The sequence below is a fragment of the Cucurbita maxima genome, unplaced genomic scaffold, assembly GCF_002738345.1.
Source record: "Cucurbita maxima cultivar Rimu unplaced genomic scaffold, Cmax_1.0 Cma_Scf00010, whole genome shotgun sequence".
Taxonomy (NCBI): domain Eukaryota; kingdom Viridiplantae; phylum Streptophyta; class Magnoliopsida; order Cucurbitales; family Cucurbitaceae; genus Cucurbita; species Cucurbita maxima.
The window spans coordinates 4,367,707-4,384,287 of record NW_019272026.1 but is presented as its reverse complement, the minus strand read 5'-3'; the positions used below and the strand labels follow the sequence as shown (position 1 = coordinate 4,384,287).

The 16,581-nt window shown below is 39.4% G+C and overlaps 3 protein-coding genes and 1 pseudogene across 3 annotated transcripts; 1 reads left to right on the top strand and 3 right to left on the bottom strand.

Moving 5' to 3' along the window:
* Window positions 1-125: 125 nt before the first annotated feature.
* LOC111485760 lies at window positions 126-4,945 on the bottom strand (annotated as a pseudogene).
* A 1,033-nt stretch (window positions 4,946-5,978) lies between these two features.
* On the bottom strand, window positions 5,979-7,763 carry LOC111485778 (RING-H2 finger protein ATL13-like). Its single transcript, XM_023132810.1, has one exon. The coding sequence runs from the start codon at window positions 7,420-7,422 to the stop codon at window positions 6,082-6,084; it is 1,341 nt and encodes a 446-aa protein (XP_022988578.1). The 5' UTR covers window positions 7,423-7,763; the 3' UTR covers window positions 5,979-6,081.
* An 832-nt stretch (window positions 7,764-8,595) lies between these two features.
* LOC111485773 (probable E3 ubiquitin-protein ligase XBOS32) lies at window positions 8,596-13,030 on the top strand. The gene is made up of 10 exons (XM_023132804.1): window positions 8,596-9,743; window positions 10,421-10,480; window positions 10,564-10,635; window positions 10,721-10,896; window positions 10,980-11,140; window positions 11,416-11,474; window positions 11,578-11,624; window positions 11,838-11,978; window positions 12,102-12,190; window positions 12,473-13,030. The coding sequence occupies exons 1-10, from the start codon at window positions 9,549-9,551 to the stop codon at window positions 12,880-12,882; spliced, it is 1,410 nt and encodes a 469-aa protein (XP_022988572.1). The 5' UTR covers window positions 8,596-9,548; the 3' UTR covers window positions 12,883-13,030.
* A 734-nt stretch (window positions 13,031-13,764) lies between these two features.
* LOC111485784 (VAN3-binding protein-like) lies at window positions 13,765-15,696 on the bottom strand. Its single transcript, XM_023132817.1, has 7 exons — window positions 15,374-15,696; window positions 15,209-15,292; window positions 15,071-15,139; window positions 14,639-15,002; window positions 14,376-14,552; window positions 14,181-14,279; window positions 13,765-14,104 (listed from the first exon to the last, which is right to left on the bottom strand). Exons 1-7 carry the CDS (start codon window positions 15,533-15,535, stop codon window positions 13,890-13,892), a joined length of 1,170 nt encoding a protein of 389 aa, XP_022988585.1. The 5' UTR covers window positions 15,536-15,696; the 3' UTR covers window positions 13,765-13,889.
* Window positions 15,697-16,581: the final 885 nt, after the last annotated feature.

Genomic DNA, 16,581 nt, shown 5'->3' with positions numbered 1-16,581 from the left:
ATGCAGCTACGTTTGCAGCAGCTTGTTAACCATCCAATGAACACAAGTACTGTATAAGATCATATTCTAATGAGACTAACTTACTGGTTACGACATTAATGCACGGTTTGTGACGTTGCATCCCCGGCTCATCTAAGCATTGGATTGAAGCAAGCCCCCGTAAGGTCTCCGTAAGGTCCGAAGTACCAGATGACGGGAAAAAGGATGCTCATCTGAAATAGATTTCACCCTTCTCAGAGAGAAATCTAGCTATTTGATAACAACACTGAAAACTGTTATCTATCTGGCTCAATGGAAAAGTCAGGTTCGTCGGGTTTTTGTAAATTTGACAAGTCATCTTTCATTCTCGAGCGCCTCTCCGTGTGTTTGCAGCAAACCTTGAAGCTAGTAAGGCTACATCCAGAAACATTTTAGCCTGAGATGGATGTGAAACAACAGAGAATCCTTCTCCTCCTTGGCTAGTTCCATCTGCCACTTCTGGTAACGTAAATGATTCCTTCATTAACAGATCTTTTGCCATCATCCTTTTCTTATGGCGACGCCAAGCAGCTTGAATAAAGCAAGCTGCCCATGTTCTCCAATGGTGAGAGTAAAAGCGGAATGTGTGCTGCAATTTTTTACTGTGCAGACGTCTAAATTGGTTGGCCACAAATTTAAGATCTTCGGCGCGGAGTGCAAAAGCTTCAACTTCGTTGAGCGCTCTGACTGTCCTAGTTGAGGAGGGCAAGTTGGTGGTTGATTTTGGAAGCAAGGCCCAAGAAAGTAGCTCCTCCCCACAAAAGTCTCCAGGACGTAATGTTATCGAGTTAAAGAAACCAGAGCGGCCTCCATTTGTGGTAGAGCTCTCCAATCTGCCTCGTATAACAAACAACATCTCTGTCACTGGGTCCCCTTCCCGTACAATATAAGTACCTTCAGTGCTCAAGGAGGAGATCAGGCGTTCACATATTGCATCAAGTAGCTGATCATCCATCTGTGCGAAGAACGGAACCTGCAAAACAGGAGGCGAAAAGTGCTTCAATATACTTAGTGAGTCGAAGGTGGCAACTCAATTAATGTATTTTAAACCACTTTTAACGAATAATCGACCAGAAAGAACTTCTGATTCCTTTTTTGTAAGAACCTAGATTATTGTGTGGCTCAATATCACCAGCTGAGAAACAAGAGCTAGTTCAAACTTCTCAGCCTTTGGCTCTGTATAAAAATAAAGAACGAGTATGCAAGAGAATCATACTCGTCGGACAAGATCTAGACATAGGTGGCACTGAATATCACGTCGAAGATCAGCAGGCAAGCTTTGCAAGATGACTTCTTCATCAACTCCTTGGGTTGCTACCCACTTATATTGTACAAAACGTCGAACTCGTCGTTTCAAGTCTTCAGGGAGTTGACGATGTCTCATCCACTCTTCAGTGTCTCTTTGCTTTAGTCTCCATTCTTCACGCCTCACAGTGAGGGATTGCAGATACGTCTACATCAAAAGATATGGTGAGACAAGTAATCAAAGGATTCTGGCCATATAGAGGGCATGTCAAGGAAAGGAAATAAAATCAACCATTTTCCTTCCTTTTATGAACTCAACGATCAAATATGAGAAGAACAAGAATCAGCAAGCAAATATATATATACGAGTTTTTAGTCTAACCTGCATGTTTCCGATAAGATGGGCAAATAATACAAGGCCTACAATGGCAATGAGCACAGCAAACAGTGTCTCACCCATAAAAGTGGTTGTTTCCAAATTCTGTCCATATGAACTGACAAAATAAGCCAGAAGTTATTCAAGTATTTTCAGGAAAAAAAAGTGAAGAATTAAAGAACCATCTATAATAAGACAAGAAGGGACCGTACAACATGTTGTGCTAGTCTGCCAGCTAACTAATCAGTGCAGAACCTATGATGAGCGTCCTATACAATCGCCTAAACAATTTGATAACAAGTCCATAGGTTTTCACGTGTTACAAAAAAGCATGTAATCCATAAAATGTTCAAGATCAATTCACGAGTCGAATTCATTCAGCAGAAGACAACTCATTTTGCATCTAGAGTAAATTCTAATTTCCATATTCCAAACAGTGGTTCATAGCTCCTTTTGAGATCAGGATTAAAATTGTTTACATGCGTATAGATACTCGACTAACTTTCAGTTTTCTCTTGGATCACCAGAGATCTTTTTCATGAAATACCTTATATTAAGAGCCTAAGGGAAGGGCAAGCTTTTACTAGCAAAAGTTGAAGAAGTAAATAGCAAGCAACGTCATTTGATCCAAAGAACGCTTTCCTAACCACAGGGAGAAAACTATAGCCCGGGGAACAATTTCAAACGAGATATTTATTGGTTCTACCTCTAAAGGGAAAGAGAGTTCTAGCTGCTACACCTACGGACACTATAATGAGAAGTTAAATATAAAGAAAAAGGAAATTGTACCTCAGGTTTTGCAAGCCCCACCACAAACAATAGAAGTACTTTTCAATAAAGCTTGAAGAGACGACATTCTTCGACATTGCTTGCCCAAAAATGCCATACTTGAAAATTCCATCCGGGCCACATTTTTCAAAAACAAGTGTGCTATTTGCCCATGTATCGCGGTCATTATGGTTAAATGTATCGCAATCAAAAAAAGTTAGATTGCATTCCAGTGTATTGTATTCTTTCTTCCTACAAAATGATTTCCAGCATGACGTATATCTATCAACCGACAGCAAATACCATGTAGCACCTAAAACCTGCCAAAAATCAAAATAAAAGAATACGAATTGGAAATCCCCTCCAAAAATAGGAAATCCCCCGCAAAGACGTTTACATATTTATATCTCAGGTCGGACAGAGAGATAGAGATGAGAGAGTTACATGGCTAGCCAACATATAGAGAAGAAGATTATAAGCAGCTCCTGCCCAAGCTGTCTTTGTAACAACTCCATTTGCTTTGATGATTTCTGAACTTAATGGGAAAATCAAATACAATCTCGGAATATATTGAAGCAGAACAATAAGTGCAAGAGCATTGTTTTTATGATCCGTTAGACGACTCCTTGTTGCAGGTATGATGAACCAGATGACAATCTGCATGGAAGAGGCAGTTACAAGTCTCTGTCAAAATTCTAAAATCACATATCTCTACATCTAAAGGGGCAACCCCACTTAATTTTCCATTAACTTATATAATATCCTACGAGTTACTTGACAACCAAATGTAGTAGGGTCAGGTATCCCATGAAAATAGTTGAAGTGCGAAACTCGGAACTCACAAATATCCAAAAAAAACAAAAAAGGCTAATTATTTGATGTAATTTTGAGGCCTAGAGAACGATAGTCGTGCAAACAAGTTCATCCACCCTTTGAACATAAAATTCTATATAGACTTCAATAGACCAGATTGAAGATAAATATTAGACCAAGTGGAACTCTGATCGTTAAGAAGCAGGCTGAGAAGGATGTTCTACCATTTTGTTAAGGCAACGACACAAGTATGTGATGGTTAGCATGGCCTAAGAAAATTAAAGACACAGTGCACCAAATATAAAGTCAAAGGTTGAGGAATGGAAGTCTGAATGAGGTACCTGAGGGAGAGGCAGGGTGGCAATTAGATCGATGCAAAAATCAGATCTAATATACCTCTTTGCTATCATCTTTGGATCCATCACAAGCTCACCTCTCCCAAAAACTCGAGAGCTAGGAGCAACATAAGCTGTTCTAAACTTTATAATCATGTGCAGAAGATAGAAAAAATCTGCAACAGTCCGGAAACAGGTCACAACAATTCGCAATTTCCAGTCTGTCCTCACGCATTGGGATTGCCCATTCCCATTAAAAGCAGGCAAGTAAAGATATAGCGGGTCGACAAAGAGTGCCAATAAGCACGAACATATGAACACTCGGTTCCATTTCAAAACAATTTTGCTACCAGGGTCTAGTATTCTTTTGCTCCATGGTTCATGGTCCTCCGGAAACACCTTAGACTTCTCAGTTTTAAAAGTTTCAGTGAATTTACTTTTGATTCCCCCTAGTCCATTGTCAGGCATTAAGAATGTAGACGACGGAATATAGTATTTTGATGATGACTTCTCAAGTTGCATTGCTTCATTGTTGCTGCTTCCAATGGCAGATTCCTTATGCTTTTTGTGATCAGAATAAAAGCTGTTGATTCCAGGAACACAAATTGTAGCCATAATAGTTATACGACTGTCTATATATAATTGCATAGGAACATAGTGATTATATGGTTCCAAGCACAAGAAATCAAAGTTTTAGAGCTACGCCACACAATCAAAGTTCTAGAACTAGTTGAAGTAGCCTACGTTTACCACTCCTACCCAATTGAACTAAGCAAGTAAAAAAGAGACCTAGTATTACAGGCCAGATGATCTTGCAGAGTTCTATTGTTCTCTAACAAAAAAACTTGAGATCCCACCACATTTCTCAACAAGAAAGCAAAACAGGTCCCATAAAATTCAAGATTTCCAATGTTTCCAATCGACTAACAGATTCAGCTCATCAATAATAAACGCAATCAATATGGTACATTCTAAGAAACAAAGGAAGAAGAAAGAATCACCTAACAAGCTTGTCGTTTCTCAATTCCATGCCCATAAACAAAAGATAGAAGCTGAAACGTAAAATCCTCAATGACCCATCAAAAAAGCAGCCGTATGGTGTCAAATAGAACCCTCCATCTCCTCAGAAGATATCGGAGAAGCACAGAGAAAGAAAAGAGAGAGGAAGAGGAGAAACGAGCTAGGTTTGTTTGGTATTGAGGCAATCAGTAATTCAACGAGGAATTAAAGTTGTTCGGTGAGAAGATCGGAAGAAGAAATTAAAATATGGGCAAGCCAACCGAAGAGGAATCGAACCATTCAATTATATACCGCCGAAACAACACGTGACTCGACTAGACCATCATTCTGTAGAAGGGAACCACACCGCCTCCAGTTCCCACCATAACAGTGATTATTTTGGACTTTTATGCTCCCCCTCTTGACTCGTTTGGTTGAACTTGTTGCAGCTCGCTCAGTCATTTTTTGGTCATGTGGGTTCTCCTCAATCAGCCCGTTGTCACCAAACAAACATTCTGCAATGCTCAAATCATTACCTCATATCCTTGGATCTTGCTTCCCTATTTTTAATTTGATGACCCACACAAAGAACACATAATCATCTCTATTTAAACAAATCCTTTTTAGTATTAAATTTAAGGTAATCATCTACTTAACAATTATTTCAAATGACAGATGAATACAAAATGTTAAGTTCGGATCTTAAGAATGATAATTAAAAAAACAAAATGGCGAGATCTTAAAGACCATTAGTCTCGCTTCTTTAATTCTTTTTCTGGGTTTTTATTTTTTTAATGAAAAATCTAATTCTAGTTGCGTGCTTTTTCAGACACTATCTATTTTATATTGGCGTAATTTGCATTGAAAAATATCATTGAAGCCGCCATGTGATACTACAATTTTTCTCCAACAAGACGTTGACTAAATTCAACAGGCCCATTTTTATTTCAACAGCCCCAATCCAATCTTCCCCTGAGCCCTTTGGGCCTGTTTTCAGTATATATATATTATTTCCTAAATTTTATTAAAACTACGATCTAATAAAGTCAACCATGTGAATACTAATAATAATAATCAACAAATAAATAGTTTCATTATTTTTTTAATTAAATATACATCAACCACGGAGATTTTTGATATAATAATATATATTTTTTAGTTCAACTATACAAGTTTCAATTTTTTTTATAATTTATTTAATGATTTAATATCTAAATCATTTAAGTGGGGGATAATTTATAATAGATTTAAAAAAATAAAATCGTTGAATCATGAATTCTTTTTTTTTTTTTTTTTTTAATTATAGAAATTGAGTTGAAATTAAATTTAAATCATAGAATTTAACATAAAAATAACAAAAATCGAAGTGACAGTGCCTTGCGTTTCGGCGCATCAGCAGTGACCGTATTAATTTCAGTGATTATTGTTTTAGAGCCTCGAAACCACTAAAATATTTCTATTTTCTTTCGAGGATATTCCACGTAGATATTTAATAAATTTTAAAGAAAAAAAATGGAGAGAAGAGAATTAGATATTTGAAACAGAGGATGAAGATGATGATTCAAAGTGTGTCGCCTTGTTTTGTCTTCCTCCCATCAGCCATTGTAACGTCCTCTTCGCGAAAGATTGATTCAGTTCAGATTCGAAGCTGTTACGCCTCTGGTTTTCTTCGTCTCCGACGTCGTTTTCCCACCTCCAAACGTCCATCTCTGAGAGATCCCCACGGTTGCTCTGAATCGGAAACCGTAATGAAACTGCCCTTCTTGAAGAATCCGCGGCCGATTCTCTCCGGGTTTTTCCTCTCAGCCAAATCTTCGATACAGAGAAACTCTCCATTTTGTTGTTAGTTCTATCAGTAATCTCTCCCCTTTTCACTTCCCCAATACCTTCAATCCCACTGATTTTGAACTCTCTTCTGGATTCGCAGTCGCATTCGGACATGGCTGCTCTGTAACCAGGCGTCGACGGCAGAGCTGGCTTCCTGCTTGGATGCTTCTTCACTGGCTTGCTTCTAATCGCTACTTTGAGAGACGAATGTTCGTCCATTACATATTCAAAAACCCCCATTGAAAAGCACCTACGAGAATCCACATTCTTGTTCTCGCTACTTCCACCTTCCCCTGCATCGATGTTTTTGTATTTTCCAAGCTTTACAGTCACTATACTTGGGTTTGAATCCTCTAATTTCCTGATCTCGCTCGCCCCTGCCTCAAATTCACCATTTCCACCAAGACCCACTTGCGAATTTGACCCAGAAATCGGATTTGTTCTACCGGATGTACCCTCTCTGTTTACAGAACTCTCGCTCCCGGATTCAAGGACAAGAACAATTGGTGCACGAGTGGCGTGGGGGGAGAAATGATCAGGTAGCAAACTAGATCTACAGAGAGGGCAGGTTGAGTGAGACAAAAGCCATGTGTCAATGCATTGTGTGTGAAAAGCATGGCTGCATCTTGGCAACAGCCTGAGGTTATCCTCTGGCTCAAACTCAGAGAGACAGACAGCGCAGTCAAATGGGGATTTGGACCCAATAATGGCTTTATAATGGAAAACAGGAAGGGTATCAATGAAGGACTGATCAACCCCAGAGTCATGAAGATGAAAGAGGTGCTGTAATTGGCCTTGAAAGGCAGTGACATCGTCTGAACTTTGAGGGTCTGTTTGTGATGGGGGAGGAGACCAGAGGAATCTAATAAGGAGATGAAGCAAACCAGAAACGAAGAAGACGATAGCTAGAATGATTATGATGAGAAGAACACTTGGAGGGATCTTGTTTTCCAAGTTGAAGGCCAAAGGAGGAGGAGGAGGGTGTAGGTGTGGTGGTGAAGGGAAGAAAGTGCCATTAAGTTGCAGAAGCAGTGAATCCATGTTAATGGAGCAAAACCCAACTCGATTTGGTGAGGTTTCATAGGCTAAAGGCTTGGGTTTGGTGTGAACGTAGGCTGTATTTGGGACTTGAGAGACAGATCAGGCGCACAGAAGGGAGCCTCCACATTGTTGTCTGCTTCTTTCTTTTGACTTTGTGTGACGTAGTATCTACTAGAGTCAAAACAAAATTTAAATCATGTGGGTGTGGCACAAGTGTCGGATGCTCATGTAATGTGGTGACATCAAACGATGTAGCAGGTACACTTGAAACTCACCTTCTAATTTGACTTTGTTTCCCTAATCAAACATTTCAAAGGGATTTGGTAAAATTCAAACACATATGCCCAACCTCCTCACTACAATCTTTTTTGACCAAGGGACACGTTTTCACGTTATATCGGCTTGTTACATATTGTATCGTTGTCAGCTTTACAGTTTTTAAATACGTTGCTAGGAAGAAGTGTCCACTGCTTGGCTCGTTACATATCACTATCAGCCTCACTGTTTCAAGACGCATCTAATAGGGAGAAATTCCCACTGCTTGGTTCGTTACGTGTCAGCCTTTACAATTTCAATATGCGTCTGCTAAGAGGATGTTTCTACACACTTATAAAGAATACTTCGTTCCCAGTTTCCATTGCTTTGTTTGTTACGTGTCACTATCATGCTAGGAAGAGGTTTCTACACGCTTATATCAATTGTTTCGTTCTCCTCCCCAACCAATGTGGTTGAAGTTTTCATTGCTTGACTTATTATGTATTGTCATCAACTTCACGGTTTAAAAAACGTGTCTGCAAGGAAAATGTTTAGCTCTATTCTCCAACGGACGTGGGATCTCACACTACCCTACACTATTTTATTAACCATTAAAGCTAAAACACAAATTTAGTTTTAATGGTTTAATCAGAGTTTATAAAATGTAACTTGATATGAATTGAGTTGTCCCGTAATCAAACTTAACTTTTGTTGGTAATACTTTCTTGACTTAAACATTATGCCTGAATTATTAAAAATTATAACGATATCAACAAGAAGCATGCACCCATTCAACTTAACAAATCATAAATTATAATTAATGATATAGCGTGCTAATATTGAAAATCTAAAAAAAAATTAATTAGTCAGAATTTGAGGAAAGAAAAAAAAAAAAAAAAAAATTGGAGCAGACCGGGCCATCCTTCCGTGTGCTCTCATCATCGAGCAGTATAAACAAAACTTGGCGCCCAAATGTTGGATTTGGCATTCGACAACAACGCTTGGAGGTACGAATAAGTACTGGCGAAGCTCAGAAATGGAGGGAAGCAATCATTTGGAAGAATGAATGGAGGCAAGCACTGAAATGGTGGGACAACGCCTGGAGAGGAAAACAACGATTCAACTACCGAGTTGACTGAACATAATGTCTAATCATTGGGACACGCTTTCAGGCTGTGTAGGAAAAGGTCATCGTCTCCATTAAAACAATTTCCCACTTGGGATTTCTTCTTCACATTCCCTTCTTTCTTTTATGGAAATTATGATTCAATGTCGCTACATTCTTCTATAATCATCGTACCTTTCCTTTCTTCTTAGGCTATCTTCTCTGAGAAGTTGCAGAGATTTCCAGGTGGAAGTGCTTTCTCAGAAACACTTCTTGTTGGCATGTCTCGAAATTGCTCGTTACATTTTCTCCGAATCAGTGTCCGTGTTCCGAGATTCTTTTGTTATTGATGGAAATCGGGTATTTGGAATTGGGTTGCCTTTGATTTCATCAGCTACTTTTTGCTTACCGACATCTCGGAGTTCACGAAATTTGGTTAATTTCTTATTCATTAGCCCCAAAACAGGTTATGCTGGTTCGAGCCTAGATATTCCGCTTTCTTTTTACTCGTCTATCATTATCTTAGGTTGGTGAATCTTGGGTTAGTGGAATTCTAGCAGTTGCAACCAACCCTTTTGGATGTCTGGAGATTTCAAATTTGGTTGTTATTTGTTTGCTTGAAACGAATATATATATATATATATATATTTGGTGCATGGATAGGTCGCTTTTCCATCCATACTTTAAGGAATTTTCTGATGTTCAGTTCCATTTTAAGGAGTTTTCTGGAGCTTCGAAGCTGTTAGTTTCTTAACATCTGAGTGCCATGAAACTTTTAAGCGCTGTGGTAAACTCCTTTGGATGTTCTGCATCTGGGGAACGTTTAGTTTCAGCTGCAAGAGATGGGGATTTTCAAGAAGCGCAGGCTTTGTTGGAGTGTAATCCTCGGTTGGCACGCTACTCTACTTTTGGTGTTCGAAATTCCCCCCTCCACTTCTCTGCTGCTCATGGCCATCACGAGGTACTTCACTCTTTAAATGCAGACTCATAATATTTTTGAAGATAGTCTCACTTTGTAACGGCTCAAGCCTACCGCTAGCAGATATTGTTCTCTTTGGGTTTTCTCTTTCAAGCTGCTAGTCTGACTTTGAAACGGCCTAAGCTCACTACTAGCAAATATTGTCATTTTCGGACTTTCTCTCCAGACTTTTAAAACACGTCTGCTAGAGAGAGGTCTCCACGCTCTTATAAAAGATGTTTTGATCCTCTCTCCAATCGATGTGGAATCTCACAATCCACCCCCTTCGAATCTCAATGTCCTCACTGGCACTCATTCCCTTTTCCAATTGATGTGGGACCCCTCCAATCCACCCTCCTTCGCGACTCAGCGTCCTTGTTGGCACATTGGCTCGTGTCCACTTCCCTTTGGGACTCAACCTCCTCACTGGCACATCGCTCGGTGTCTGACTTTGATACCATTTGTAATGGCCCAAGGCCATTGCTCTGCCCTTTTGGGCTTCCATAAAGGTTTTTAAAACACGTTACTAGGGAGAGATTTTCACACTCTTATAAAGAATGCTTCGTTCTCCCCCCAACCGATGGACGTGGATCTCACACGCTCCCTTAGATTAGAGAATCCTTTAAGATTAGAGAATCTTATAGGCTGTTGTCATTGTGCTTGTTCTTACATGTTTGCAGATAGTCCATCTTTTGCTTCAGTCTGGAGTTGACATTGATTTAAGGAACTATAGGGGTCAGGTATTACACTTTCTTCAACACTTTCTTCAAATTCATTATGTATCTTGTGTTCATCATTGCGTGCCTTACACTTCGGTACACAGACTGCTTTGATGCAAGCTTGTCAACATGGTCACTGGGAAGTTGTTTTGATTTTAGTACTTTTTGGAGCCAACGTGAGTAATTTATCATTCATGTTAGCTGCCACGTTCATAATGTGAGCAACTTATTAGTCATTCATAAATTTGTTGCACATTTTAGGTCCATAAAGCAGATTACTTGAATGGAGGCACTGCACTTCATCTAGCTGCTACAAATGGTCATTCCCGGTGCATCAGGCTTCTTCTTGCTGATTATATTCCAAGTATACCGAATTTTAGGGAAATAATGAGTCAAATAAGAGATAATGAAGAACCAATCTCAGAGTTTGATCACAAGTACATGTTGAATTCCTCTTCATGAAAAATTCCTGGTTGAAATGCTTACTATGGTTCATTAACATCATAATTTTGTGTTCCAGGGCCTTGTCTCAGTTTATCAACCAATCAGCAGATGGAGGCATTACCGCCCTACACATGGCGGCTCTTAATGCGCAAGCTGAAAGCGTGCAGTTACTTCTGGAATTTGGGGCATCTGTTTCTGAGGTGACTATAGGCGATGGAACCGTAATTGATCTAATAGGTTTCTCCCTTTGAATTTTTGTCTTCTCTTTCACTAATTCAACTTGAGGCCTTCTTTTCCAAGTTAGCCTCTATTTTCCTTCCTAATTCACCATCTTACATGTTTATAACTCTTTCTTTTCACAACAACAAAACATGATTATGAAGTTATGGCATTACCTCTATAAATGTGCTTCCTTGTCCTTCTATTTTGTGGGCAAGTGAAGAATGCTTGAGAAGTTTGATTTTTTATCCCTTGCGATGATATAAGCAGCCTGTCTGTTGCAACTTTCGTAGGTCCTGGGAGTACAGCTCTTCATTATGCTGCATGCGGTGGTAATGCAAAATGTTGTAAAGTACGTACTTCACTCAAAGGAAAAGAATCGGAAATGGGATCAAATGAACGTATTATTTTTTCCTCTTTGAAAGGATATTACTTACTGTTTTCTATTCTTGTAGCTTTTGATTGCATGGGGTGCCAGCCTGACCACTGAAAATGAAAATGGGTACGTAATATACAGTTGGCTTATTCTTTGTACTATGTGAACTAGAATCTTTTTTATGTTTGGATCATGTTACAGCAGGTCACCTCCTGAACATAAGAAATTAGCTTAGGTTCTTTTAATTACTTGGGCACTCATTAGCGAACTATTTCTTAAAATTGATAGCAGTAGTGGTTGTGTAGAAACTGAACTTTTTTTTTTCTTGTTCTCACACAGTTGGACACCTTTGATGGTCGCTCGCTCATGGCATAAAAGTTGGCTCGAGGACATTCTCTCCACAGAGCCTGTAGGCCGGCCAAAACTTATTCCTTCTCGCTACCTATCTCTGCCCCTTATGAGTATTGTTCAAATTTCTAGGTAACTGGAATTCGTTATGTTCATTCTACTGCTTATCCTTCACACAATGATGAATGTAGTAGTTCATTCTACTGCCATGATGAGTGAAATTGATATCTGAATCCCTTTTGGATCCATTTGCAGAGAATATGGATGGAATAGTAAGTCTGCCCCTGGATGCCAGGATCCATGCGTTGTCTGTTTAGAGAGGAAGTGCACGGTAGCTGCCGAAGGTATATGATTAACTTAACAATATCATATACTTGACTTGAGAATTATGTTCTTATTTCCTCATCTTGCATAACCCAACTTATTTATGTGAACATCATTTCTGTTGCTAAATTGTTCTATTAAAGTTTTAACAAGTTTGCTGAGTATGAGCAGAAGTTTGAACTTCAATGTTACAAACGTAATGAACTTTGAAGTGTTAGATTCTGTAGTCAGCCCAGCTAGCTATTACGTCTTTTGGTATGTGGGGTTGTTGAAGGGTTGATAAGAAATCCAATGCCCTGCAGGTTGTGATCATGAATTCTGTACTAGATGTGCCTTATACCTCTGTTCTACAAATTGGGGGACAACCATTTCTCGTGGCCCTCCAGGTTCAGTTTCTTGTCCGCTCTGTCGCAATGGCATAGTGTCATTCGTTAAGCTTCCTGAAAAAGCACTCGTTAAGGAAGTTGCAAGAAAAAGTTTTTTACTTCCAATAGGCCAACGTTCTCACGAGACACCATCAAAAGCTACCCCCTTAACCTCCCAGCTTCGATCGCTCGAGTTGTGTCATGTTGACGACACTTCTCTGGGAGTTTCCTTTTGTTGCCAGAGACTTCCATCAATCAATCTCTGCCGGGAAACGCCGAATATATGTCACTCTTTAGTTCCACGTTGTGTCAACCGGAACTTGCAGAACCACTTGGCCAGATATTAAAGGCGAGGGCTCCAATAATCAACTTATCACAGGTCATTCTCTTCTGTAGCTAATCAATATGTAATCCCTGAGGCTGTATGCTGATACTGTTTGGACCTTACTCATGTTTCTTTTCATCTTTCTTGATTGAATCCTTACTTCATTGTTAGTAGTTTGATTTTGACCTTTATTTGCTGTAAATATGGGTCAGCCATTGTGGTGTGTAGAAGCAATGTACATAAGAATCATTTAGTGGCTTGGAGTTCACTTTTCTTCTTTCTGAAAGATTTTATTGAGATCCCACCTCTATTGAGATGAAACCTCTCCCTAGAGGAGCGGTGTGCCAGCGAGGATGTTGGGTCTCGAAGAGAGGTGGATTGTGAGATCCCAACTCGATTGGAGGTTGAAACCTTATAGACACGTTTTAAAAACTTTGAGGGGAAGCCCAAAAGGGAAGACCCAAAGAGGACAATATTTGCTAGCAGAGGCTTGGGCCGTTACAAATGGTATCAAAGGCAGACATAGAACAGTGTGTCAGCAGAGGACGCTTAGCTCCGAAGGGGGTGGACACTAAGTGGTGTGCCAGCGAAGATGCTAAGCCCCAAAGGGGGGTGGGTTACGAGATCCTTCATCGATTGGAGAGGGGAACGAGTGTCAGCAAAGACGCTGAGCCCCGAAGGGGGGCGGATTGTGAGATCCCACATCGGTTGGAGAGGAGAACGAAACATTTTTTTATAAGAGTGTGGAAATCTCTCCCTAACAGACACGTTTTAAAAATGTGAGGTTGACGGCAATATGTAACAGGCCAAAGTGGACAATATCTGTTAGCAGTGGACTTTGGCGGTTACAAATAGTATCAGAACGAATGATTGCACCACATTACAAAAGTAATAACGTGGATGCTAAAAGAATATTCTCATATAAATTAAGATAAAAGTATGTACTGATTAAATTACAAATTTTGAATTTAGGAAACACAGTAAGATGCATGAAGTAACACCATAACATCAGAACACGAAGGTTCATACTCATGTAAAAGAATGAGCAGAAAGCATGAGCATTTGATTTATAGTGGTTGCCCATATCTTATACTTTTGATAATCATTAGCCATGTCTAACTTGAATGTGCCCTTATTTGTCGTTAAAACAATGAGATAACATGTATGAATCTCCTCATCGTTGTCGTCAATGGCGCCTGCGTCTTCATCCCTATATAACTCGACGAACATATCTAACACCACACCTGCATACATCAATTAATTAGTCAAAGCTTGTAGAATCAAAGCCTTCATAAGTATTGATCTTATAACAGAACGTACTTTCTTGTTTGGTCTTCAACATATTGAGCTTTCTGATCTTCAGAATCACTTTCGTGTCGTTGTTTTGGACGATGGAGATGGATCTCTTCTTGTACGTTCCTGAAAAAAGAAAAGGTATACAATCTTTTAGTAAAAGAAAATAAAGATTTGACTGTCATTTTTCTCTGATGTAATGAAATAGCTGCATATTCTTACCATTTGGTGACTCAACTTTGAGAAGAACACCTTTAGCAAGCATGGATCTTGATTTTTCAAGATTGAAATCAATCTCAATCTCATGGTTGTCTTCTATAGGAAGCACGGATGCAACTCCTCCGGTTGATTTGTTTTTGTAGTCGGATCTTGCTTTAAGCGTGGCTGCTCCTTTCAAGGCTGCAAAAGAAAGAACAAGATTTGGCATTGATTATGAACCCAACACAAGATTCCAAAGCTGGAATATCAGAATGAGTATATTTTACATGTGGCAGCAGCAGCTGTGAGCGTGAGGATATCCCTGGCAGTGGTACTGCTCAAGGCTGACCCAATCACACTGCTAAGCTGTTCTCTTTTGGCGCCCATTGCTTGGGTCACTTGTTCGCACTGTGCTGCCACTAAAGCGGCTGCAGAAGCCACAGCAGCCTCCTTACCGCAGCCTGAGTTGTGATCCTTCGATCTTGAGGTGTCGGCTGCAATGGCTGCAAGTGCAGCTGCTACACCAGCCACGGATATAGCTGCATGAATTTCAGCCCTCTGAAGCCTATTTTCATCTTTTCGACTCTGTCTTATGTTACTTAGCCATTTCTTTATTGACAAGTTCTTGAATGGCACGATTTTCCATTGAAACTGCAAGGACAGTGGATTTATATTAGATTTGCCACTGAATTTATAAACTTATTGAACTATAAACTTACCCATTTCTTTCTGAAATTACTGCTGTAGTTCAACTCCGGATGCATTGCTTGTTGCATCCATATAAACGACTGAAAAAGAAAAAAAAAAGTGATGCTTATGAATTCAACAAGCATATCATTTGACTATAATCATGATACCTTCATATCATTTGATTTCCATGTTGGTATGGATTTGACATGATCTTCAGCTTCCATCTTTACAGTTTTCTGCACTCTCTGAATCTATCAATAAATCCCATAATTGATTACTTTAATCTTCCTGAAACATAACAAATGGCAGAAAACAAGAAATGTTGCACTCACTGGAAAAGGATCTGAACGATCTTTGATGGGGGTGTCTAAGAGAGCTAGAGATTTGTCAGGGTGCAGCTCAGGGCTTAGAGTTTGAACAGCAAAACTACACCATGCTCGTGAAAGCATGTCCATAGTCTCAGGATGTGCAGGCGAAGGAGTTGTGGGTTCCATTTGGAGGTCCAGAATGAAGTAACTGAGCTAGCTTAGAGCAAGTTTAGTTGTGGGGTGTGCGTGGGGTAAATAAAGGGCAATGAAAAGGTCACATCCAGGCGCATATATAAACCAGAAGCTGTAGAGCTAAGCATCAAAAAAACTAAAGCTGATGGAGTGGTAGGTCTCCATGGAAGAGCTGTCCAAGGGCCACCACTTAGGAACTCTCGATCATAAAAGAAATTGGCCATAATAACCAAAGCATGCTTCTTGGGACAACTTATATCCTGACAAAAAGGAATGGGGACGCATGGCTCAAGCATAACTCGTTAGAAATCACACCCCTCCACAATGATATAATATTATTGATTCGAGCGGGACAACGAACCACTCTTTATAAAAGTGTAAACTTTTTCATAGTAGAGTTGAGGCTAACGACAATAGTAACAGGCCAAAACAAACAATATAATATCTTCTTAAGGTGTTCATTTTCTTCGGCTTTTGGGTGTTGGTGGCAATTGTGGACTTTCGAGGGGTGATTTTGCAAATTGGTTAAAGGTGTGTCTAAATCATCATTATGCTCCTCAAGTTTTGATGTAGCATCTCATTATGTTAAAAGTCTCTTTTAAATTAAACTTTTTTTAAGGCTGTGATTAAGGATCATGAACCTTAATCATGATGTTATATTATTAAAGGACAATATAGTCAATTTGTAAGTTAATTGCTTTAAAATGTAGCTCAAACAACGTAAATCAATAAAAGGAAGTCTATCAATGGAGCATACTATGTTATATACATAGGCCCATTTTATGCCAAATCAACCACATGGGCTATGTTGCTTCCAAAATAGCCCATTAAATGATGTGATTTTAAGCTCACAAGGGAAACAGACTATTAAGGTGTATGAGCCGAAAGAGTCCGAGTAATCCTGAGATACTATTCTAGAAGAGTTAGAATTCTAATCTCGTATCGGGATTTATGAGCCAAGAGACATTCTCACTTAGACAATTTCTATAAATAAACTTTTTTTAAAAAAAAATTATCCACAATTTCATCTTCGACGATAA

Excerpts from the sequence above, each read along its gene's own strand:
- LOC111485778 (XM_023132810.1), bottom strand. The coding sequence starts at position 7,422 with ATGGATTCACTGCTTCTGCAACTTAATGGCACTTTCTTCCCTTCACCA.
- LOC111485773 (XM_023132804.1), top strand. The coding sequence starts at position 9,549 with ATGAAACTTTTAAGCGCTGTGGTAAACTCCTTTGGATGTTCTGCATCT. Across the intron at positions 10,636-10,720 it reads TAGTACTTTTTGGAGCCAAC|GTCCATAAAGCAGATTACTT; the intron begins GTGAGTAATTTA and ends TGCACATTTTAG. Across the intron at positions 11,475-11,577 it reads GTAATGCAAAATGTTGTAAA|CTTTTGATTGCATGGGGTGC; the intron begins GTACGTACTTCA and ends CTATTCTTGTAG.
- LOC111485784 (XM_023132817.1), bottom strand. The coding sequence starts at position 15,535 with ATGGAACCCACAACTCCTTCGCCTGCACATCCTGAGACTATGGACATG. Across the intron at positions 15,003-15,070 it reads GTAATTTCAGAAAGAAATGG|TTTCAATGGAAAATCGTGCC; the intron begins GTAAGTTTATAG and ends CTGTCCTTGCAG. Across the intron at positions 14,280-14,375 it reads CAAAGTTGAGTCACCAAATG|GAACGTACAAGAAGAGATCC; the intron begins GTAAGAATATGC and ends TTCTTTTTTCAG.